Genomic DNA, 25,599 nt, shown 5'->3' on the forward strand with positions numbered 1-25,599 from the left:
AGTCTGGTAACCCTATACAACACTCAGTCTGGTAACCCTATACAACACTCAGTCTGGTAACCCTATACAAACACTCAGGTCTGGTAACCCTATACACACTCAGTCTGGTAACCCTATACAACACTCAGTCTGGTAACCATTTACAACACTCAGTCTGGTAACCCTATTACAACACTCAGTCTGGTAACCCTATACAACACTCAGTCTGGTAACCCTATACAACACTCAGTCTGGTAACCCTATACAACACTCAGTCTGGTAACCCTATACAACACTCAGTCTGGTAACCCTATACAACACTCAGTCTGGTAACCCTATACAACACTCAGTCTGGTGACCCTATACAACACTCAGTCGGTGACCCTATACAACACTCAGTCTGGTGACCCTATACAACACTCAGTCTGGTAACCCTATACAACACTCAGTCTGGTAACCCTATACAACACTCAGTCTGGTGACCCTATACAACACTCAGTCTGGTGACCCTATACAACACTCAGTCTGGTAACCCTATACAACACTCAGTCTGGTGACCCTATACAACACTCAGTCTGGTGACCCTATACAACACTCAGTCTGGTGACCCTATACAACACTCAGTCTGGTAACCCTATACAACACTCAGTCTGGTAACCCTATACAACACTCAGTCTGGTAACCCTATACAACACTCAGTCTGGTGACCCTATACAACACTCAGTCTGGTAACCCTATACAACACTCAGTCTGGTGACCCTATACAACACTCAGTCTGGTAACCCTATACAACACTCAGTCTGGTAACCCTATACAACACTCAGTCTGGTAACCCTATACAACACTCAGTCTGGTAACCCTATACAACACTCAGTCTGGTAACCCTATACAACACTCAGTCTGGTAACCCTATACAACACTCAGTCTGGTAACCCTATACAACACTCAGTCTGGTAACCCTATACAACACTCAGTCTGGTAACCCTATACAACACTCAGTCTGGTAACCCTATACAACACTCAGTCTGGTAACCCTATACAACACTCAGTCTGGTAACCCTATACAACACTCAGTCTGGTAACCCTATACAACACTCAGTCTGGTAACCCTATACAACACTCAGTCTGGTAACCCTATACAACACTCAGTCTGGTGACCCTATACAACACTCAGTCTGGTAACCCTATACAACACTCAGTCTGGTAACCCTATACAACACTCAGTCTGGTGACCCTATACAACACTCAGTCTGGTGACCCTATACAACACTCAGTCTGGTGACCCTATACACACTCAGTCTGGTAACCCTATACAACACTCAGTCTGGTAACCCTATACAACACTCAGTCTGGTAACCCTATACAACACTCAGTCTGGTGACCCTATAACAACACTCAGTCTGGTAACCCTATACAACACTCAGTCTGGTGACCCTATACAACACTCAGTCTGGTAACCCTATACAACACTCAGTCTGGTAACCCTATACAACACTCAGTCTGGTAACCCTATACAACACTCAGTCTGGTAACCCTATACAACACTCAGTCTGGTAACCCTATACAACACTCAGTCTGGTAACCCTATACAACACTCAGTCTGGTAACCCTATACAACACTCAGTCTGGTAACCCTATACAACACTCAGTCTGGTAACCCTATACAACACTCAGTCTGGTAACCCTATACAACACTCAGTCTGGTAACCCTATACAACACTCAGTCTGGTGACCCTATACAACACTCAGTCTGGTAACCCTATACAACACTCAGTCTGGTAACCCTATACAACACTCAGTCTGGTAACCCTATACAACACTCAGTCTGGTAACCCTATACAACACTCAGTCTGGTGACCCTATACAACACTCAGTCTGGTAACCCTATACAACACTCAGTCTGGTAACCCTATACAACACTCAGTCTGGTAACCCTATACAACACTCAGTCTGGTAACCCTATACAACACTCAGTCTGGTGACCCTATACAACACTCAGTCTGGTAACCCTATACAACACTCATCTGGTGACCCTATACAACACTCAGTCTGGTGACCCTATACAACACTCAGTCTGGTAACCCTATACAACACTCAGTCTGGTAACCCTATACAACACTCAGTCTGGTAACCCTATACAACACTCAGTCTGGTACCCTATACAACACTCAGTCTGTACCTAACACTCAGTCTGGTAACCCTATACAACACTCAGTCTGGTAACCCTATACAACACTCAGTCTGGTAACCCTATACAACACTCAGTCTGGTAACCCTATACAACACTCAGTCTGGTAACCCTATACAACACTCAGTCTGGTAACCCTATACAACACTCAGTCTGGTGACCCTATACAACACTCAGTCTGGTGACCCTATACAACACTCAGTCTGGTGACCCTATACAACACTCAGTCTGGTAAACCCTATACAACACTCAGTCTGGTAACCCTATACAACACTCAGTCTGGTAACCCTATACAACACTCAGTCTGGTAACCCTTATACAACACTCAGTCTGGTACCCTATACAAACACTCAGTCTGGTAACCCTATACAACACTCAGTCTGGTGACCCTATACAACACTCAGTCTGGTAACCCTATACAACACTCAGTCTGGTAACCCTATACAACACTCAGTCTGGTAACCCTATACAACACTCAGTCTGGTAACCCTATACAACATCAGTCTGGTAACCCTATACAACACTCAGTCTGGTGACCCTATACAACACTCAGTCTGGTACCCTATACAACACTCAGTCTGGTAACCCTATACAACACTCAGTCTGGTAACCCTATACAACACTCAGTCTGGTAACCCTATACAACACTCAGTCTGGTAACCCTATACAACACTCAGTCTGGTAACCCTATACAAACACTCAGTCTGGTGACCCCTATACAACACTCAGTCTGGTAACCCTATACAACACTCAGTCTGGTAACCCTATACAACACTCAGTCTGGTAACCCTATACAACACTCAGTCTGGTAACCCTATACAACACTCAGTCTGGTAACCCTATACAACACTCAGTCTGGTAACCCTATACAACACTCAGTCTGGTAACCCTATACAACACTCAGTCTGGTAACCCTATACAACACTCAGTCTGGTAACCCTATACAACACTCAGTCTGGTAACCCTATACAACACTCAGTCTGGTAACCCTATACAACACTCAGTCTGGTAACCCTATACAACACTCAGTCTGGTAACCCTATACAACACTCAGTCTGGTAACCCTATACAACACTCAGTCTGGTAACCCTATACAACACTCAGTCTGGTAACCCTATACAACACTCAGTCTGGTAACCCTATACAACACTCAGTCTGGTAACCCTATACAACACTCAGTCTGGTAACCCTATACAACACTCAGTCTGGTAACCCTATACAACACTCAGTCTGGTAACCCTATACAAACACTCATCTGGTAACCCTATACAACACTCAGTCTGGTAACCCTATACAACACTCAGTCTGGTAACCTATACAACACTCAGTCTGGTAACCCTATACAACACTCAGTCTGGTAACCCTATACAACACTCAGTCTGGTGACCTATACAACACTCAGTCTGGTGACCCTATACAACACTCAGTCTGGTAACCCTATACAACACTCAGTCTGGTAACCCTATACAACACTCAGTCTGGTGACCCTATACAACACTCAGTCTGGTAACCCTATACAACACTCAGTCTGGTGACCCTATACAACACTCAGTCTGGTAACCCTATACAACACTCAGTCTGGTAACCCTATACAACACTCAGTCTGGGTCTGGTAACCCTATACAACACTCAGTCTGGTGACCCTATACAACACTCAGTCTGGTAACCCTATACAACACTCAGTCTGGTAACCCTATACAACACTCAGTCTGGTAACCCTATACAACACTCAGTCTGGTAACCCTAACCCTATACAACACTCAGTCTGGTAACCCTAAACTGTGAGATGAGGTCTAATCCTGTTATTGTAGATGAGGTCTAAGTCTATGGTACTGTAGATGAGGTGTATGGTACTGTAGATGAGGTCTATGGTACTGAAGATGAGGTCTATGGTACTGTAGATGAGGTCTAAGTCTATGGTACTGTAGATGAGGTGTATGGTACTGTAGATGAGGTCTATGGTACTGAAGATGAGGTCTATGGTACTGAAGATGAGGTCTATGGTACTGAAGATGAGGTCTATGGTACTGTAGATGAGGTCTATGGTACTGAAAATGGGGTTTATGGTACTGTAGATGAGGTTTAACGCTGGTACCGGTAGGCACCAAGAAGTCATCACACTCTCAATCCCACTTCTGGCAGCAATGCAGCAAATTTCACATTGTAAAAATTGTAATGCTAAGAAATGAGTATTTACCACTTCATATTTCATAGGTTTCATGCATTTCAATATGGTGTATTACTGTACATCCAGTACAGTTTGTCATGCACCTTTATTCGTTAACAATTAAAGTGCATTTTATGTATAAATGTAAATGTGTACACGTGGTGTCTTGATCAGGTCATTAAAGCTCTAAGTCCTGTCCTTTCACAGTGGGAGGTGTGTGTTTGTAACTGTTGTCTGTTCTGTTGCCTTTTCTCTCGGCACTGCGTGAGGAGTGGCAGGTCTTGGAACTGATCGACATCAACAAACATTTCTCCCCAACACCCAGGACACACAACACATGATGCCACATCTGTTGTGTGACTCCCATGCAGTCTCGTAGGTCTGTCTCGTCCCCTGGCAGAAACTTTTATCTATGGTGTCAGTTTTAATGAGACCGAGCATCACTTTCTGTATTGGCTTCACGCCAGATACCACGGAGCTGTGGGTGGGAATGATCGTGGATCTATCCGTTTTCTTCTGTTGGAGCGCTCGGAACAGTGGCGGGCACAGCCTACACCGGTAGCGACGCTGACGCAGTCCCGCAATAAGCGAGAAAAGTGTAACTGCCTCAAGACAGACAGAATGCGTTTTCTGTTGAGTGTCCTGTACCCGGTGCTTTCAATCACGGTCTTCGGATTATATCCGTCAATGGTGAGTTTCCCCTCCTAATTTCTTACAATTCAACGCGAGATCTCTGCATGTTTCCGTGTCTTTGCTTCAGGATCTGCGATGTTGTGCCTAAATTCACCTTTATTCACATAGCCTCAAATGGAATGGGTCTCCTCAATTAGCCTACACACATTGCATGTTCTGATATTCGTTTTCGTTTGGCGTTGCCTGCAATAACTGTGTCTGAAAATATTCAAAATAATATGAACAATTCACAATATCAGTGAGGCAAGAAAATGATTGTTTTTAGAGTGACTGAGTATATTGTAATAACTCGCATTTGATTCTCCTGAATATTCGGAGAGAACAGTAGACTCAGCAGCAGAATCAAGCAGTGGATCCCGTTCGGATGTTAAGCACTGGAGACCGGAAACTTTAAAGTGATGAAAATGCTTATTGCAGGATCCCACATAAATCTCACGAATTGATAGATATTTTCATTATGTAGGCTACATCTTTAACGTAGTCAAAGACCACAACTTCTGTTTTTAGCTTTTCTTAAATTCCTCAACCGGCTCTCCTAGTGTATCATCCCGTTCCCAGAGGATGTTGTCAGTGAACGAATACTGGCACTGACAAGTGGAGTCTATGGAAGCTGTGTTCATATTTTCTGTCGCATATAAACCTCTTCGAGGAAGTATTCAAGACTTGGAATTTAGGTGAACTAGTGACAGTTGGTTTTATCCCCTTCACGGATCGTCTCTGTTGAAACTATGAGCGAATAAGAAACTCAACTTGGTGCTGTCTGATTGAGGACGACTGGGCGGAGTGGTGAGGAACGCTGTCGAGCTTGTTCAAAACTCAGTGGTGCTGAAACCATTCAATCAACGACAAGGGGCGCAGGCGGCGTGCCGTCTCCTTCTTCTTGAGTTCGATTTCATGTCGATTCCCGATCTCAGCCAATTGCTATTCTGATATCAATATGTTCTAGAGGGCCAATTTCATTTTACCCTGAGACACATCTATGTATTACTCCAAATATATATGTATGTATTGATAACCTTATACAAGTTAACTTTTTTATTGGTTAATTAGGCTACTGTGTAAGTTTTACTCAATCAAACCTTTATCGGAAATATACGACCAGATATGGGCCTAGATATTCATTTTAAAAACTGTCACAATTTACAGTAATTTGGTCAATTTACAGTACTTTGGTCAATTTACAGTACCTTGAACAATTTTCAGTACTTTGGTCAATTTACAGTACCTTGATCAATTTACAGTACTTTGGTCAATTTACAGTACCTTGGTCAATTTACAGTACCTTGATCAATTTACAGTACTTTGGTCAATTTACAGTACCTTGATCAATTTACAGTACTTTGGTCAATTTACAGTACCTTGGTCAATTTACAGTACTTTGGTCAATTTACAGTACTTTGGTCAATTTACAGTACCTTGATCAATTTACAGTACCTTGGTCAAATTACAGTACTTTGGTAATTTGATCACCACATTGTGACAGTCAGACCATTGTCAATCAAACCTTGAGCATCTTTAAACAACCCAGTGTAATTTGATGATCGCCACAGTGAGCTCCTAAAGTATTGGGACAGTGACAAGTGTTGTTGTTGTTTTGGGCTCTGTACTCCAGAACTTTGGATTTGAAATGATACAATGACTATGAGGTTAAAGTGCAGACTGTCAGCTTTAATTTGAGGGTATTTTCATCCATAGAGTGAAACTTTTAGAAATTACAGCACGTTTTGTACATAGACTCCCCATGTTAGGGGACCAAAAGTTGGAATGAATTCACTTATGTGTATTAGAGTAGTCAAAAGCGTAGTATTTGATCCCATAGTCCTAGTACACAATGATTACATCAAGCTTGCAACTCTACACACTTGTTGGATGCATTTGCTGTTTGTTTTGGTTGTGTTTCAGATTATTGTGTGACCAATAGAAATGAATGGTAAATCAGGTATTGTGTCATTTTAGAGTCACTTTTATTGTAAATCACAATAGAATATGTTTCTAAACATGTTTAGATGAATGTGGACGCTACCATGATTACGGATAGTCCTGAATGAATCGAGAACAATGATGAGTGAGAAAGTTAGACGCACAAAAAATATATATTGAGGAGATGATATTCGTGCATCTGTAACTTTCTCACTCATCATTGTTCTCCATTCATTCAGGACTATCCGTAAACATGGTAGCATTCACATGAATGTAAAAGTGTTTAGAAACATAATATATTCTTATTTACAATAAAAGTGACACAATACATTATTTACCATTAATTTCTATTGGGCACAAAATTATTTGAAACATCACTAAAAACAAACAGCAAATGCTTACAATAACTCTGTAGAGTCAAAAGCTTGATGTAATTGTTGTGTTTTTAGGAATATGGGACCAGATACTAAACTAAACTTGTGACTATTTTCATCTCTAAAAGTCTGTGGGGGGGAGGGGGGCTAACATATGGAGTTGTTTAAAGATGGTCATACCGTGGATCATTTGATTTAGAATTTTACATTTGATTTGATTCTTGTATTTGATAAAATATTGAATTTGGCCTTTACTACTATAGCCTACTTAGCTAACGTATGGATGGTCATACCATGGATCATTTAGCTATTTGATTTAGAATTTTTGGACCTCTTTAGGTATGCATTTTATTATTTGAAAAAATATTGAACTTGGCCTTCACTACGATAGCTCATAGAAACACATTGAATAACACGGTCATAAATTGTAAGGGTTGCGGAACAGGTGGCAGTGAAGCGAGATGCAGGAGAGCAGAGATAGGTAATAGCCAGAGCAGTTTAATTACAGAACCCACGGCAATACAAAAATAACCTACATGGGTACATAGCGTACAAGCACTTACAAACAAACAATTCCACACAAGGACATGGGGGAAACAGAGGGTTAAATACACAACAATTAATGATGGAAATGGAAACCAGGTGTAAGAAAACAAGACAAAACAAATGGAAAGGGAAAAGTGGATCGAAGATGGCTAGAAGACCTGTGACGCCAACCGCCGAACACCGCCCGAACAAGGAGAGGAAACGACTTCGGTGCTACCCCTCCAGCAGCACGCCGACACCGGCCTCGGGGACGACCTGGAGGGCGAGGTGCAGGGCGATCCGGACGGAGACGGTGGAACTCCCGCAGCATTGAAGGGTCCAACACGTCCTCCACCAGATCCCAGCATCTCTCCTCTGGACCATACCCCTCCCAGTCCACGAGTTACTGAAGGCCAGACGTCTTGAATCCAGTATGGATCGAACGGAGTACGCCGGGTCCCCCTCGATGTCCAGAGGGGGAGGAGGAACCTCCCGCACCTCAGACTCCTGGAGCGGGCCAGCCACCACCAACCTGAGGAGAGACACATGGAACGAGGGGTTAATACGGTAATCTGGGGGAAGTTGTAATCTGTAACTCACCTCGTTCTGTCTCCTCAGGACTTTAAATCGTCCCACAAACCGTAGACCCAGCTTCCGGCAGGGCAGGTGGAGGGGCAGGTTTCGGGTCGAGAGCCAGACCCGGTCCCCCGGTACGAACACCGGAGCCAAACTGCGGTGACAGTCTGCGCCGGCTTTCTGGCGCAGCATGGCACGCAGAAGGTGAACATGGACGGCGTCCCATGTTTCCTCTGTGCGCCGGAACGAGTCGTCCACCACAGGAGCCTCGGTCTGAGCCAGAACCGGCTGATACCCCAGTTCGCACTGGAAGTGGGAGAGATTAGTGGAGGAGTGGCGGAGCGAGTTCTGGGCCATCTCTGCCCAGGGCACGAACGCCGCCCACTCCCCCGGCCGGTCCTGGCTATAAGACCTCAGAAACCTACCCACATCCTGTGCGCTCCTCGTCCCCTGCCGCAGGTGGAAAAGACGTTCACCCACCGCTCTACCCTCAGGCGGGTGGTTGACGACTGCCCGGAAATGACAGATGAACTCCTCAAAGTGGTCCAGCACCGCATCTCCTTCCACCCACATGGCGCTGGCCCACTCCAGGGCTTTCCCTGAGACGAGGGTGGACACCCTCTCACGGCCCGAAGGAGCCGGGTGGACGGTCGCCAGGTATAAATCCAACTGCAGCAGGAAACCCTGGCAGCGGGCAGCCGTCCCATCATCCCCGGGGAGTTTGAGACGAATCCCACTGGAACCGGGTGCAGGGGCAGTGAGTAGTGGAGGCCCCTGTTGTGCTGGGGGAGGCGCTGGAGAAACTCCCAGTGGTCCATGATTTGGACAAAGAGGGTCCATGGCTGCGCCGAGATGGTAGATCATCGCCTCTTGCTCCAGGACGCGCTCCTCGACCCCTATACCAGGTTCACCTTCTCCTGCTGACTCCATATGGGTGGTGTGGAATTCTGTAAGGGTTGCGGAACTGGTGCCAGTGAAGTCAGACGCAGGAGACCAGAGAAAGGTAATAGCCGGAGCAGTTTAATTACAAAACCCACGGCAATATAAAAATAACCAACATGGGTACAAAACCTGACGCGCACCAGTAACATAACATACAAGCACTTACAAACAAACAATTCAGCACAAGGACATGGGGGGAACAGAGGGTTAACCTCTCTAGGGTAGGAGAGACGCTCACGTCCCACCAGGCCAACATCCGGTGAAACTGCAGAGAGCTAACATTTTAAATACACCATTTGTTATAGTAAACAAAAAATACACCTTTGTTGTATTAAACATTCTTGTAAATACATGCATTTTACATCATTTAAAAGATGAACGTCTTATTCATTCTGCCACTGTGTCAGATTTCAAAAAGCCCTTACTGCGAAAGCAAACATGCAATTTACTGTGGATAGCGCCACACACACACACACACACACACACACACACACACACAAGTATTACTAGCATTTTCCAACCAAGCATTAGCGTCAAGAAAGTCAGAAATAACAATAAAATAAATCGCTTACCATTGAAGATCTTCCTCTGGTGGCAATGCCAAGTGAACAGTGAATGTTCGTTTTGTTTGATAAAATACATTTTTATAGCCTAACACAAAACATTTGTAAACCGGTTGCGTCGTGATTTCCGTCTCATTCAACTTTGGACAAAGCGTTCGTGGTAATTACACACACTAAACAAACGTTTATCCAGTCATGGTTGGTTTCATTGCAATCCTCTGGTTGTTACTAACACAACCATACATGATGGTTCTTTTCCCGGGACGTATTGACCGAAACAAACTGATTTGAAGACACCAATCAATGACCTCATTGCGCACCAATGGTAGGACCGGTCTATTGTTGATAGACTGTATTTTGGCCCAATGACCACTGATCATCTTGAAATCTAGCTTGCAGGATAGCCAATGACAGGAAGTAAAACGACAATATGTAATGGTTATACGTTCGAAGACCAGCCGTTGTCGTAAACTCTGGTAAGTTCTAATGCTAACGTCATTGTTTGAAATTAATATGAAATATTATTCATTTGAGATTTTTTTATTTTATTTGCATTAAATAAAAATATCAACTGTAATGAAATGTGTTAAGTACACATTGGCAATACTGTGTGTGTGATATATATTTAAAATTCCTTATACATAAACTTGGAATTGATCAGCACTTCACCATAGTGATTATGTTCCCTGTACTCTATATATATCTGTTTATATTACGTGTTGATACAGGGCTCATATGTGAAAGTATTGTTACTGATTTTTAAAATCTTTCACAGTGGCAGTGATTCTGAATTTGAGCCACCAATGTCTAGGTGTCCATCTCCCTCTGAAGCTGGTTCATCCAGCCGGACCCACGCTGTCTCCGGCTCCACACCTACCTGACCATCTAGAGATGTGAAGTCAGTGACAAAGAAGAGGAGGTGGGGAAGAGAGGAGACAGAGGGCCAGAGGGTCGTTGGCACTCTGTGTTAGAAGATGATGTGGAACCAAATCCACCAGTTTTTAGACCCAAAAGGCAGCCAGGACCTCAACTAGACATGACTGCAAAGTACAGCCCCCTTCATCTTTTTCAACTGTTTTTCACCTCGTCAGTTGTTGATTCCCTGGTGCCGAACACCGATAAGTACGGGGCTAAGAAGCAGGCAGGAAAGAAAGAGGCATGGAAGACCATTTCCATGTCAGACCTTTTCTGCTACTTTTCAATGGTCATTTACATGGGGCTGGTGAAGTTGAAAACTCTAAGGGACTACTGGAAAATGTCAGCTCTCAATCAACTGCCTTTCCCCATGACTGTCATGTCTTGTAAAAGGTTTCTGACTATCTCACGGGCACTTCACATCAGTGACCCAGAAGTTGATGGGGAGAATGACAAGACGAGAGGCACACCAAGGTTTGATAGGCTCTGTAAAATAAAACCTCTCTACCCCAGCATCGTTGATGCCTGCAAGACTTATTTTCAGCCCGCCCAGAACCTGTCCATCGATGAGAGGATGGTAGCTTCAAAGGCCAGAATCAGCAAACAATACATGCGTAACAAACCAACCAAATGGGGTTAAAAGCTGTTTGTTTTGGCTGATTCTGTATGTGCCTACACTTGCAATTTTTTTGTTTATGAGGGGAAAAACAGTTTTGCTACCAGTAATGGACTGAGTTATGATTCCGTTTTGGAGTTATTGGATTTTCAACTGCTGGGGAAGGGCTACAAACTGCTTGTGGACAACTCTACACAAGCCCTAACCTGTTTACAGAGCTGAGGAAGCGGGAGGTGTCGGCTTGTGGCACCATTCGTACCAACAGGGTGGGATTTCCAAAGATCAAGGTGAACGACATGCCTAAGCGGGCTGAGCGAGATACCATGCGATGGATCCATGAAGATGGCCTGCTCTTTGTGAAGTGGATGGACACCAGAGAGGTGGTCATGTGCTCCAGTCTCCACACGTCATTCAGTGGAGATCACGTCGTCAGGCGTGTGAAGATGGTGCCGGGGCATGGACCACAAAAATGGCCCCATTCCAGCTGCTGTGAAGGACTACAACAAGAGCATGGGAGGTGTGGATCTGTCAGATGCGCTGATAAGATACTACAATGTTCTTCACAAGACCATGAAATGGTACAAAACATTTTTCTATAATTTCATTGACATTGCTGTGGTGAATTCCTTCATCCTCCAGAAGAAAATGGCCAAGAGCTGTGGACAGCCCCCCATCTCACAGCTAGCCTTCAGGGAGCTGCTCATCCAGGAGCCTGCTAGCTAGAGCAAGTCCACTGCAGCACCTTCTGTCCCCTCTACCTCTGTCCCTTCTGCTCCAACCAGTGGTGTTCACCTGCCCAGATTAATCTCTGCAGGCATGAATGTGCCTCAGGGCAAAAAGGGCACAGTAGGGAGACGTCGTTATGCCCTTTGTCACAGGAAATGCCCCACACCTGCACCACCTGTTCAGTAAGCCTCTGCTTTACAGCAGAAAGAGACTGCTATGGGCCATGGCACCAGCAGCACAATATTGTGTAGAGGACTGAGGGTCTTCACAATATTGTAAATAGAAAATGTGTAAATATTTACCCTTGTTTGTTTGTTTATTATTATTATTTAATTAAATTATTTTCTTCATATATATATATATATATATTTATTTTTTGGGGTATTTTAGAATAGCATTTATGTAGTTTGTATATAGTTATTTCCTTCAAAATGTATCACTGTACCAATTCGGCCACTTCGGTACATTTGGGTACATTTGTGTGGGACACCTGGGTGACTTTATGCTCAATGTCATGAAGCTCGCTCATTTTGGAAGTTATCTGTCTAATCCTTTGCACAGCTATTGTTGCCATCCTATGTTCTTCATTCAAACCATCCCCAGCATCCTCTCTGTATGTTTGGCTGTTCTTGTTCATTTGAAAGATGATGCAGGAACAATAAAAAACAGAAAACGTATGTTTATTTCCTTGTATTTTCTTCTACCAGATCTATGGTGTTATATTCTCCTACAATTCAATTCACATTTCCACAAAATTCAGAGTGTTTCCTTTCAAATGATATCAAGAATATGCATACCCTTGCCTCTGGGCCTGAGCTACAGGCAGTTAGATTAGGGTATGTCTTCAGGCGGAAATTGAGAAGAAGGGGGGGACCCCAAAGAGGTTAAATACACAACAATTAATGATGGAAATGAAAAACAGGTGTGTAAGAAAACAAGACAAAATGGCTAGAAGACCAGTGACGTCGACCTCCGAACACCGACCCGAACACCGACCCGAACACCGCCCCGAACACCACCCCAAACACCGCCCCGAACACCGCCCCGAACACCGCCCCGAACAAGGAGAGGAACGACTTCGGTGGAAGTCGTAACATAAATGGCAAAAAAAAAGGAATAAGGTTTTGAATTGTCTCCCCTACATCTAGGAGGTATAATAAAGCTCAGAAAATAGATAGTTTTATGGACACATATTTAACCCCTTATTTTTTGTTGTTCCATTCATTTGTATGGGTTACCTTCAGATGAGCAAAAGGGAGAACATCGTTGTGTGTGTGTGAGAGTCTCCTCTTTGACCAGAGTGATCATATTAGTTTTACAGGCCAAAATCGTTCAGAGGATATAGATGTTTTTGTGAGAAGACCGGGATGTCTCATGTTCTGACTAACACCATTGTAGCTTTGCCACCTTCCACCACAGAAGCGAAATGCTGACAAAGGAGGATGAGGTGTTTGAGACTCATGGAGTAAAACCAGCTGGCGGATTTTCATGGGGATTTTTTAATTAAATTGATGCACGGGAATAACGGTTGATAACTCTTAGGATTTAATACACAACGTGAATTTGTCCCGATACTTTAGGTCCCCTAAAATGGAGGGACTATGTACAAAAATCGCTGAAATTTCTAAACGGTTCACCCGATATGGATGAAAATCCCCTCAAATGAAAGCTGACAGTCTGCTCTTTCACCTCACAGTTGTATCATTTCAAATCCAAAGTTCTGGAGTACAGAGTCAAAACAACAACACATGTGGCACTGTCCCAATACTTTTGGAGATCACTGAACATAGAAAACATTAAGGACACCTGCTCTCTCTCCATGACAGACTGACCAGGTGAATCCAGGTGAAATGTATTATCCTTCATTGATGTCACTTGTTAAATCTATTTCAATCAGTGTAGATGAAGGGGAGGAGACAGGTTAAAGAAGGATTTTTAAGCCTTGAGACAATTGAGACATAGATTTTGTATGCGTGCCAATCAGAGGGTAAAGACAAAATATGCTTTTGAATGGGGTATGGTAGTTGGTGCAAGGTGTGCCGGTTTGTGTCAAGAACTGCAACACTGCTGGGTTTTTCACACTCAACAGTTTCCTGTGTGTATCAATAATGGTCCACCACCCAAAGGACATGCAACCAACCTGTCAAAACTGTGGGGAGCATTGGGTTCAACATGACCCAGCATCCCTGTGGAACGCTTTTGGCACCTTGCAGAGTCCATGCCCTCGCCGAATAGAGGCTGTTCTGAGGGAAAAAAGGGGTGCAACTCAATATAGTCACACACACACGCACGCACGCACGCACGTGCACACACGCACGTACACACACACACACACACACACACACACACACACACACGCACGCACACACGCACGTACACACACACGCATGTACACACACACACGCACGTACACGCACGCACGCACGTACACACACGCACACACGCACACGCACTCACACACGCACGCGCACGCACATGCACACACGCACGTACACACACACACGCACACGCACGCACACACACGCACGCACATGCACACACGCACACACACACACACACGCACACACGCACGCACACACACGCACGCACATGCACACACACACGCACGCACGCACACACACACACAGCGGTCAGTGTTAATTGATCTGTAAAATGTGAGAGAATACAGCTTACCCTAGTATGTAGGGTTAAGGCTCAATGAGATGAAAATGGTACATTAGAGCCCTAGATAAGATCAAACCATTGTAATTTGTCCCGTGAATGTATCTCTTGGTTTCGTCTATTATACCACATTGTGAGAAAAAAAACATTATTTGATGTTGAATATGAATGTGAAACTCAAGGGACAGAGGGACAGAGACAATTGCCAACAGCTGGTGATATTTTCCACTATAAATTGATTCTCTTCAAATCCCTCGCAGCTATTTTCGCTAATATGAAATATTAATCATTCAGTTCAGGAGATTTGGCTTGGCAAATACTTTCGTTCAAGCTAAATATGAGATGAGGAGACTGTCGAACAGAGGTCAGGACGTGAGAGACAAAAGTCCTTGACATGCAGATCCCTTTCTCTCTCTCTCTTTCTCTCTCTCTCTCTCTCATGTATCTCTCTCTCTCTCTCGTTCTGTCTGTCTCTCTCTCGCTCTCTCTCTCTCGCTCTCTCGCTCTCTCTCTCGCTCTCTCTCTCTCTCTCTCTCTCTCTCTCTCTCTCTCTCTCTCTCTCCCACCCCTATCTCTCTGTGAGTCAGCATGACTGCTTTACAATTCCTTGTGAATAAAAAAAATCACAAGCCTAATGATGTGACAACAACACTGACGTCAAAACAATTTGTTATAATACATGTTGGTTTTCACTGGGTCCTTGTCTTCAAAGCTCCGGGTATTGGATCGGAAATAAACAAAACAGTGCATTATTTTGTTACAGTGGGCCCAGCAAACCAAAATTGGTTTTGTAAACGTTCTCAGAACATTCGTTAGGTCGCAGCAAATGTTCTCATAACACAAAGCCATGCTGATGATTATAGAATGTTTGCATAAAACATTCCAAGAAAACATTTAATCTTTAAAGGTTCCCAGAATGTTTCATTAGGTTGTGGGAACAGTCTGGTGAGAACATTATCAAATCAAATCAAATCAAATGTATTTATATAGCCCTTCGTACATCAGCTGATATCTCAAAGTGCTGTACAGAAACCCAGCCTAAAACCCCAAACAGCAAGCAATGCAGGTGTAGAAGCACGGTGGCTAGGAAAAACTCCCTAGAAAGGCCAATACCTAGGAAGAAACCTAGAGAGGAACCAGGCTATGTGGGGTGGCCAGTCCTCTTCTGGCTGTGCCAGGTGGAGATTATAACAGAACATGGCCAAGATGTTCAAATGTTCATAAATGACCAGCATGGTCGAATAATAATAAGGCAGAACAGTTGAAACTGGAGCAGCAGCACGGTCAGGTGGAAGTTGAAACTGGAGCAGCAGCATGGCCAGGTGGACTGGGGACAGCAAGGAGTCATCATGTCAGGTAGTCCTGGGGCATGGTCCTAGGGCTCAGGTCAGTTGAAACTGGAACAGCAGCATGGCCAGGTGGACTGGGGACAGCAAGGAGTCATCATGTCAGGTAGTCCTGGGGCATGGTCCTAGGGCTCAGGTCCTCCGAGAGAGAGAAAGAAAGAGAGAAGGAGAGAATTAGAGAACGCACACTTAGATTCACACAGGACACCGAATAGGACAGGAGAAGTACTCCAGATATAACAAACTGACCCCAGCCCCCCGACACAAACTACTGCAGCATAAATACTGGAGGCTGAGACAGGAGGGGTCAGGAGACACTGTGGCCCCATCCGAGGACACCCCCGGACAGGGCCAAACAGGAAGGATATAACCCCACCCACTTTGCCAAAGTACAGCCCCTACACCACTAGAGGGATATCTTCAACCACCAACTTACCATCCTGAGACAAGGCTGAGTATAGCCCACAAAGATCTCCGCCACGGCACAACCCAAGGGGGGGGGGGGCGCCAACCCAGACAGGATGACCACAACAGTGAATCAACCCACTCAGGTAACGCACCCCCTCCAGGGACGGCATGAGAGAGCCCCAGCAAGCCAGTGACTCAGCCCCTGTAATAGGGTTAGAGGCAGAGAATCCCAGTGGAAAGAGGGGAACCGGCCAGGCAGAGACAGCAAGGGCGGTTCGTTGCTCCAGAGCCTTTCCGTTCACCTTCCCACTCCTGGGCCAGACTACACTCAATCATATGACCCACTGAAGAGATAAGTTCCATAAAAATGGAGCTCTATAGGAGAAAGCCCTGCCTCCAGCTGTTTGCTTAGAAATTCTAGGGACAATTAGGAGGCCTGCGTCTTGTGACCGTAGCGTACGTGTAGGTATGTACGACAGGACCAAATCAGAGAGATAGGTAGGAGCAAGCCCATGTAATGCTTTGTAGGTTAGCAGTAAAACCTTGAAATCAGCCCTTGCTTTGACAGGAAGCCAGTGTAGAGAGGCTAGCACTGGAGTAATATGATCAAATTTTTTGGTTCTAGTCAGGATTCTAGCAGCCGTATTTAGCACTAACTGAAGTTTATTTAGTGCTTTATCCGGGTAGCCGGAAAATAGAGCATTGCAGTAGTCTAACCTAGAAGTGACAAAAGCATGGATTAATTTTTCTGCATCATTTTTGGACAGAAAGTTTCAGATTTTTGCAATGTTACGTAGATGGAAAAAAGCTGTCCTCGAAATGGTCTTGATATGTTCTTCAAAAGAGAGATCAGGGTCCAGAGTAACGCCGAGGTCCTTCACAGTTTTATTTGAGACAACTGTACAACCATTAAGATTAATTGTCAGATTCAACAGAAGATCTCTTTGTTTCTTGGGACCTAGAACAAGCATCTCTGTTTTGTCCGAGTTTAATAGTAGAAAGTTTGCAGCCATCCACTTCCTTATGTCTGAAACACATGCTTCTAGCGAGGGCAATTTTGGGGCTTCACCATGTTTCATTGAAATGTACAGCTGTGTGTCATCCGCATAGCAGTGAAAGTTTACATTATGTTTTCGAATAACATCCCCAAGAGGTAAAATATATAGACATGTGTAAAATATATAGTGAAAACAATAGTGGTCCTAAAACGGAACCTTGAGGAACACCGAAATTTACAGTTGATTTGTCAGAGGACAAACCATTCACAGAGACAAACTGATATCTTTCCGACAGATAAGATCTAAACCAGGCCAGAACATGTCCGTGTAGACCAATTTGGGTTTCCAATCTCTCCAAAAGAATGTGGTGATCGATGGTATCAAAAGCAGCACTAAGGTCTAGGAGCACGAGGACAGATGCAGAGCCTCGGTCCGATGCTTTTAAAATGTCATTTACCACCTTCACAAGTGCCGTCTCAGTGCTATGATGGGGTCTAAAACCAGACTGAAGCATTTCGTATACATTGTTTGTCTTCAGGAAGGCAGTGAGTTGCTGCGCAACAGCCTTCTCTAAAATTTTTGAGAGGAATGGAAGATTCGATATAGGCCGATAGTTTTTTATATTTTCTGGGTCAAGGTTTGGCTTTTTCAAGAGAGGCTTTATTACTGCCACTTTTAGTGAGTTTGGTACACATCCAGTGGATAGAGAGCCGTTTATTATGTTCAACATAGGAGGGCCAAGCACAGGAAGCAGCTCTTTCAGTAGTTTAGTTGGAATAGGGTCCAGTATGCAGCTTGAAGGTTTAGAGGCCATGATTATTTTCATCATTGTGTCAAGAGATATAGTACTAAAACACTTGAGCGTCTCTCTTGATCCTAGGTCCTGGCAGAGTTGTGCAGACTCAGGACAACTGAGGTTTGGAGGAATACGCAGGTTTAAAGAGGAGTCCGTAATTTGCTTTCTAATAATCATAATCTTTTCCTCAAAGAAGTTCATGAATTTATCACTGCTAAAGTGAAAGTCATCCTCTCTTGGGGAATGCTGCTTTTTAGTTAGCTTTGCGACAGTTTTAAAAAGGAATTTCGGATTGTTCTTATTTTCCTCAATTAAGTTAGAAAAATAGGATGATCGAGCAGCAGTAAGGGCTCTACGGTACTGCACGGTACTGTCCTTCCAAGCTAGTCGGAAGACTTCCAGTTTGGTGTGGCGCCATTTCCGTTCCAATTTTCTGGAAGCTTGCTTCAGAGCTCGGGTATTTTCTGTGTACCAGGGAGCTAGTTTCTTATGAGACATTTTTTTTGTTTTTAGGGGTGCAACTGCATCTAGGGTATTGCGCAAGGTTAGATTGAGATCCTCAGTTAGGTGGTTAACTGATTTTTGTCATCTGGCGTCCTTGGGTAGGCAGAGGGAGTCTGGAAGGGCATCAAGGAATCTTTGTGTTGTCTGTGAATTTATAGCACGACTTATGGTGACATCACAAAAGATATGTTACCAAAACACTGTAGCTCTAAATCTCGGACGATACGAAAGAGAGGTTGAACAGGCTGGTAATAGGGGTTGCAACAATGGCGGCGGATAGTTTTAGAGAGAGAGGGTCCAGATTGTCTAGCCCAGCTGATTTGTATGAGTCCAGTTTTTGCAGCTCTTTCAGAACATCAGCTGTCTGGATTTGGGTGAAGGAGAAGCTGGAGAGGCTTGGGCGAGTAGCTGCGCGGGGGGGGGGGGGGGGATGTTGGCTGGGGTTGGAGTAGCCAGGAGGAAGGCATGGCCAGCCGTTGAGAAATGCTTATTGAAATGTTTAGATTATCATAGATTTATCAGTGGTGACCGTGTTACCTAGCCTCAGTGCAATGGGCAGCTGGGAAGAGGTGCTCTTGTTCTCCATGGACTTTGCAGTGTCCCAAAACTTTTTGGAGTTAGAGCTACTGGATGCAAATTTCTGCTTCAAAAAGCTCATCTTTGCTTTCCTGACTGACTGCGTGTATTGGTTCCTGACTTCCCTGAACAGTTGCATATCGTGGGGACTATTCAATGCTATTGCAGTCCGCCACAGGATTTTTTTGTGCTGGTCAAGGGCAGTCAGGTCTGGAGTGGACCAAGGGCTGACGGGATGAGGTCAATATCCTTCCAGGATACCCGGGCCAGGTCGATTAGAAAGGCCTGCTCGGAGAAGTGTTTTAGGGATCGTTTGACAGTGATGAGGGGTGGTCGTTTGACCGCGGATCCATAGCGGATACAGGCAATGAGGCAGTGATCGCTGAGATCCTGATTGAAAACAGCAGAGATGTATTTGGAGGGCAAGTTGGTCAGGACAATGTCTATGAGGGTGCCTATGTTAACGGATATGGGGTTGTACCTGGTGGGTTCCTTGATGATTTGTGTGAGATTGAGGGCATCTAGCTCAGATTGTAGGACTGCCGGGGTGATAAGCATATCCCAGTTTAGGTCACCTAACAGAATGAACTCTGAAGCTAGATGGGGGGCGATCAATTCACAAATGGTGTCCAGGGCACAGCTTGGAGTGGAGGGGGGTCGATAGCAGGCGGCAACAGTGAGAGACTTATTTCTGGAGAGGTTCATTTTTAAAATTAGAAGTTCAAACTGTTTGGGTATAGACCTGGAAAGTATGACAGAACTTTGCAGGCTCTCTCTGCAGTAGATTGCAACTCCTCCCCCTTTGGCAGTTCTATCTTGACGGAAAATGTTGTTGCTGGGTATGGAAATCTCAGAATTGTTGGTGGCCTTCCTAAGCCAGGATTCAGACACGGCAAGGACATCAGGGTTAGCAGAGTGTGCTAAAGCAGTGAGTAAAACAAACTTACGGAGGAGGCTTCAGATGTTGACATGCATGAAACCAAGGTTTTTTCGATCACAGAAGTCAACAAATGAGGGTGCCTGGGGACACGCGGGGCCTGGGTTTACCTCCACATCACCCGAGGAACAGAGGAGGATTAGGATGAGGGTACGGCTAAAGGTTATCAAAACTGGTCGCCTAGAGCATTGGGGACAAAAAATAAGAGGAGCAGATTTTTGGGCGTGGTAGAATAGATCCAGGGCATAATATGCAGACAGGGGTATGGTGAGGTGTGGGTACAGTGGAGGTACGCCCAGACACTGAGTGATGATAAGAGAGGTTGTATCTCTGGATAAGCTGGTTATAATGGGTGAGGTCACCGCATGTGTGGGAGGTGGGACAAAGGAGGTATCTGAGGTATAATGAGTGGAACTAGGGGCTCTGCAGTAAACTAAAACAATGATAACTAACCTAAACAACAGTATAAAAGGCATATTGACATATGAGAGAGACATACAGCGAGGCATAAATTAATCACAAGTGTTGATTTGGAGAGCTAGCTAAGACAACAACAACAGCTAATCGGCTAAAAAAACAACAGGTAAAATGGCGAAGATTGGGCAGAGGGTCGGTTAACTACACACAGAGCCTGAGTTCGCGCCTGGGGCCGGCAGATAAACAAACAAAAAATAAATAATAAATAAATAAAAACAAAATAAATATATAAACAGAATTGAGTACCGTGATTAATGGACAGTCCAGCGGGCATCAGCTATGTAGCCAAGTGATCATAGGGTCCAGGGAGCAGCAATAGATGGAACATGGAGGCCGCGGAGTAGTCGTTACTACGCTAGCACGTGGCGTTTAAAGTTAGTAACCCAGCAGGGGTTATCAGCAACCATCACTCCTGTGTTCCAATAGCACGTTATGTTAGCTAAATCAAGTTTATCATTTTAAATGTCTAATTGATCATTAGAAAACCCTTTTGCAGTTATGTTAGCACAGCTAAAAACTGTTGTCCTGATTAAAGAAGCAATAAAACAGTCCTTCTTTAGACTAATTGAGTATCTGGAGCATCTGCATTTGTTTGTTCGATTATAGGCTCAAAATGGCCCGAAACAAGGACCTTTTTTCTGAAACTCATCAGTCTATTTATGTTCTGAGAAATGAAGGCTATTCCTTGCGAGAAATTGCCAAGAAACTGAAGGTCTCGTACAATGCTGTGTACTACTCCCTTCACAGAAAAGCGCAAACTGTCTCTAACCAGAATAGAAAGAGGAGTGGGAGGCCCCGGAGCACAACTGAGCAAGAGGACAAGTATATTAGAGTGTCTAGTTTGAGAAAAAGATGCCTCACAAGTCCTCAACTGGCAGCTTCATTAAATAGTACCCGCAAAACACCAGTCTCAACGTCAACAGTGAAGAGGCAACTCCGAGATGCTGGCCTTCTAGGCAGAGTTGGAAAGAAAAAGCCATATCTCAGACTGGCCAATAAAAATGTAAAATTAAAATGGACAAAAGAACAGACACTGGACAGAGGAACTCTGCCTAGAAAGCCAGCATAACAGAGTCGCCTCTTCACTGTTGACGTTGAGACTATTTAATGAAGCTGCCAGACATGTGAGGCTGGGTGGCAGGTAAACACTAGGCTACCTGCCACCCCAATTATATTGAGCCATTATTTCAAGGAACTCCCTTCCTTCTCATATTGCTCAAAAACAGATGAAGCAACACCTTATGGCACAACGCCTCTCCTCTATTTGACTTAGGATATTCTGTGTGTATGTATTGATTTAAGTAGGCTGTGTGTGATGTTTTTAAATGTTTGAACTTCTCTCATTGAGCGTTTCTTGTCTATTGATGTTCTGTATTATGTGATGTTTCATGTTCTGTGTGGACAACAGGAAAAGTATCTGCAGCTGTTGCAACAGCTAATGGGGATCCTTATGAAATACCCGAACATAATAATAATCTGGATGGATGGATGGATAGATCTGGTCTGAACATACTGTCTATGGTAGTATGATTTACTGTGTCTGGAATTATTAGCTAACATCGCTTACATCGCCCATAGGGAGGTACAGCTGATTATTCTTAGAGCTTACATCGCCCATAGGGAGGTACAGCTGATTATTCTTAGAGCTAACATCACCCATAGGGAGGTACAGCTGATTATTCTTAGAGCTAACATCACCCATAGGGAGATAAAGCTGATTATTCTTAGAGCTAACATCACCCATAGGGAGGACCAGCTGATTATTCTTAGAGCTAACATCGCCCATAGGGAGGTACAGCTGATTATTCTTAGAGCTAACATCACCCATAGGGAGGTACAGCTGATTATTCTTAGAGCTAACATCACCCATAGGGAGGTACAGCTGATTATTCTTAGAGCTAACATCGCCCATAGGGAGGTACAGCTGATTATTCTTAGAGCTAACATCACCCATAGGGAGGTACAGCTGATTATTCTTAGAGCTAACATCACCCATAGGGAGATAAAGCTGATTATTCTTAGAGCTAACATCGCCCATAGGGAGGTACAGCTGATTATTCTTAGAGCTAACATCGCCCATAGGGAGATAAAGCTGATTATTCTTAGAGCTAACATCACCCATAGGGAGGTACAGCTGATTATTCTTAGAGCTAACATCACCCATAGGGAGATAAAGCTGATTATTCTTAGAGCTAACATCGCCCATAGGGAGATAAAGCTGATTATTCTTAGAGCTAACATCGCCCATAGGGAGATAAAGCTGATTATTCTTAGAGCTAACGTCGCCCATAGGGAGATAAAGCTGATTATTCTTAGAGCTAACACCGCCCATAGGGAGATAAAGCTGATTATTCTTAGAGCTAACATCACCCACAGGGAGATAAAGCTGATTATTCTTAGAGCTAACATCGCCCATAGGGAGATAAAGCTGATTATTCTTAGAGCTAACATCATCCATAGGGAGATAAAGCTGATTATTCTTAGAGCTAACATCACCCATATGGAGATAAAGCTGATTATTTTTCAAGCTAACATCACCCATAGGGAGATAATGCTGATTATTCTTAGAGCTAACATCACCCATATGGAGATAATGCTGATTATTCTTAGAGCTAACATCACCCATAGGGAGATAAAGCTGATTATTCTTAGAGCTAACATCACCCACAGGGAGATAAAGCTGATTATTCTTAGAGCTAACATCACCCATAGGGAGATAATGCTGATTATTCTTAGAGCTAACATCACCCATAGGGAGATAAAGCTGATTATTCTTAGAGCTAACGTCGCCCATAGGGAGATAAAGCTGATAATATCTAAAGAAAGTTTAATGTCAATAGTAATACATCATTGGACTGGTGTCTTTATCGAGTTATTTGCCCATAGGGAGATAAAGCTGATTATTCTTAGAGCTAACATCACCCATAGGGAGATAAAGCTGATTATTCTTAGAGCTAACATCACCCATAGGGAGATAAAGCTGATTATTCTTAGAGCTAACATCACCCATAGGGAGATAAAGCTGATTATTCTTAGAGCTAACATCACCCATAGGGAGATAAAGCTGATTATTCTTAGAGCTAACATCACCCATAGGGAGATAAAGCTGATTATTCTTAGAGCTAACATCACCCATAGGGAGATAATGCTGATTATTCTTAGAGCTAACATCGCCCATAGGGAGATAAAGCTGATTATTCTTAGAGCTAACATCACCCATAGGGAGGTACAGCTGATTATTCTTAGAGCTAACATCACCCATAGGGAGATAAAGCTGATTATTCTTAGAGCTAACATCACCCATAGGGAGGACCAGCTGATTATTCTTAGAGCTAACATCGCCCATAGGGAGGTACAGCTGATTATTCTTAGAGCTAACATCACCCATAGGGAGGTACAGCTGATTATTCTTAGAGCTAACATCACCCATAGGGAGGTACAGCTGATTATTCTTAGAGCTAACATCGCCCATAGGGAGGTACAGCTGATTATTCTTAGAGCTAACATCACCCATAGGGAGGTACAGCTGATTATTCTTAGAGCTAACATCACCCATAGGGAGATAAAGCTGATTATTCTTAGAGCTAACATCGCCCATAGGGAGGTACAGCTGATTATTCTTAGAGCTAACATCGCCCATAGGGAGATAAAGCTGATTATTCTTAGAGCTAACATCACCCATAGGGAGGTACAGCTGATTATTCTTAGAGCTAACATCACCCATAGGGAGATAAAGCTGATTATTCTTAGAGCTAACATCGCCCATAGGGAGATAAAGCTGATTATTCTTAGAGCTAACATCGCCCATAGGGAGATAAAGCTGATTATTCTTAGAGCTAACGTCGCCCATAGGGAGATAAAGCTGATTATTCTTAGAGCTAACACCGCCCATAGGGAGATAAAGCTGATTATTCTTAGAGCTAACATCACCCACAGGGAGATAAAGCTGATTATTCTTAGAGCTAACATCGCCCATAGGGAGATAAAGCTGATTATTCTTAGAGCTAACATCATCCATAGGGAGATAAAGCTGATTATTCTTAGAGCTAACATCACCCATATGGAGATAAAGCTGATTATTTTTCAAGCTAACATCACCCATAGGGAGATAAAGCTGATTATTCTTAGAGCTAACATCACCCACAGGGAGATAAAGCTGATTATTCTTAGAGCTAACATCACCCATAGGGAGGTACAGCTGATTATTCTTAGAGCTAACATCACCCATAGGGAGATAAAGCTGATTATTCTTAGAGCTAACATCGCCCATAGGGAGATAAAGCTGATTATTCTTAGAGCTAACATCGCCCATAGGGAGATAAAGCTGATTATTCTTAGAGCTAACGTCGCCCATAGGGAGATAAAGCTGATTATTCTTAGAGCTAACACCGCCCATAGGGAGATAAAGCTGATTATTCTTAGAGCTAACATCACCCACAGGGAGATAAAGCTGATTATTCTTAGAGCTAACATCGCCCATAGGGAGATAAAGCTGATTATTCTTAGAGCTAACATCATCCATAGGGAGATAAAGCTGATTATTCTTAGAGCTAACATCACCCATATGGAGATAAAGCTGATTATTTTTCAAGCTAACATCACCCATAGGGAGATAATGCTGATTATTCTTAGAGCTAACATCACCCATATGGAGATAATGCTGATTATTCTTAGAGCTAACATCACCCATAGGGAGATAAAGCTGATTATTC

The 25,599-nt window shown here is 43.8% G+C and overlaps 1 protein-coding gene across 1 annotated transcript in view; it reads left to right on the forward strand.

Annotated features, from left to right (window-relative positions):
* Positions 1 to 4,603: 4,603 nt before the first annotated feature.
* Positions 4,604 to 25,599, forward strand: part of LOC109875790 (noelin-3-like) — a 50,277-nt gene continuing 29,281 nt past the window's right edge. Inside the window, exon 1 of the mRNA XM_020468196.2 lies at positions 4,604 to 5,024. Coding sequence (XP_020323785.2) covers positions 4,956 to 5,024 — 69 coding nt within the window. The 5' untranslated portion in view covers positions 4,604 to 4,955. The remainder of the gene's footprint in view (positions 5,025 to 25,599) is intronic.

This window comes from Oncorhynchus kisutch, linkage group LG11, assembly GCF_002021735.2.
Source record: "Oncorhynchus kisutch isolate 150728-3 linkage group LG11, Okis_V2, whole genome shotgun sequence".
Taxonomy (NCBI): Eukaryota; Metazoa; Chordata; class Actinopteri; order Salmoniformes; family Salmonidae; genus Oncorhynchus; species Oncorhynchus kisutch.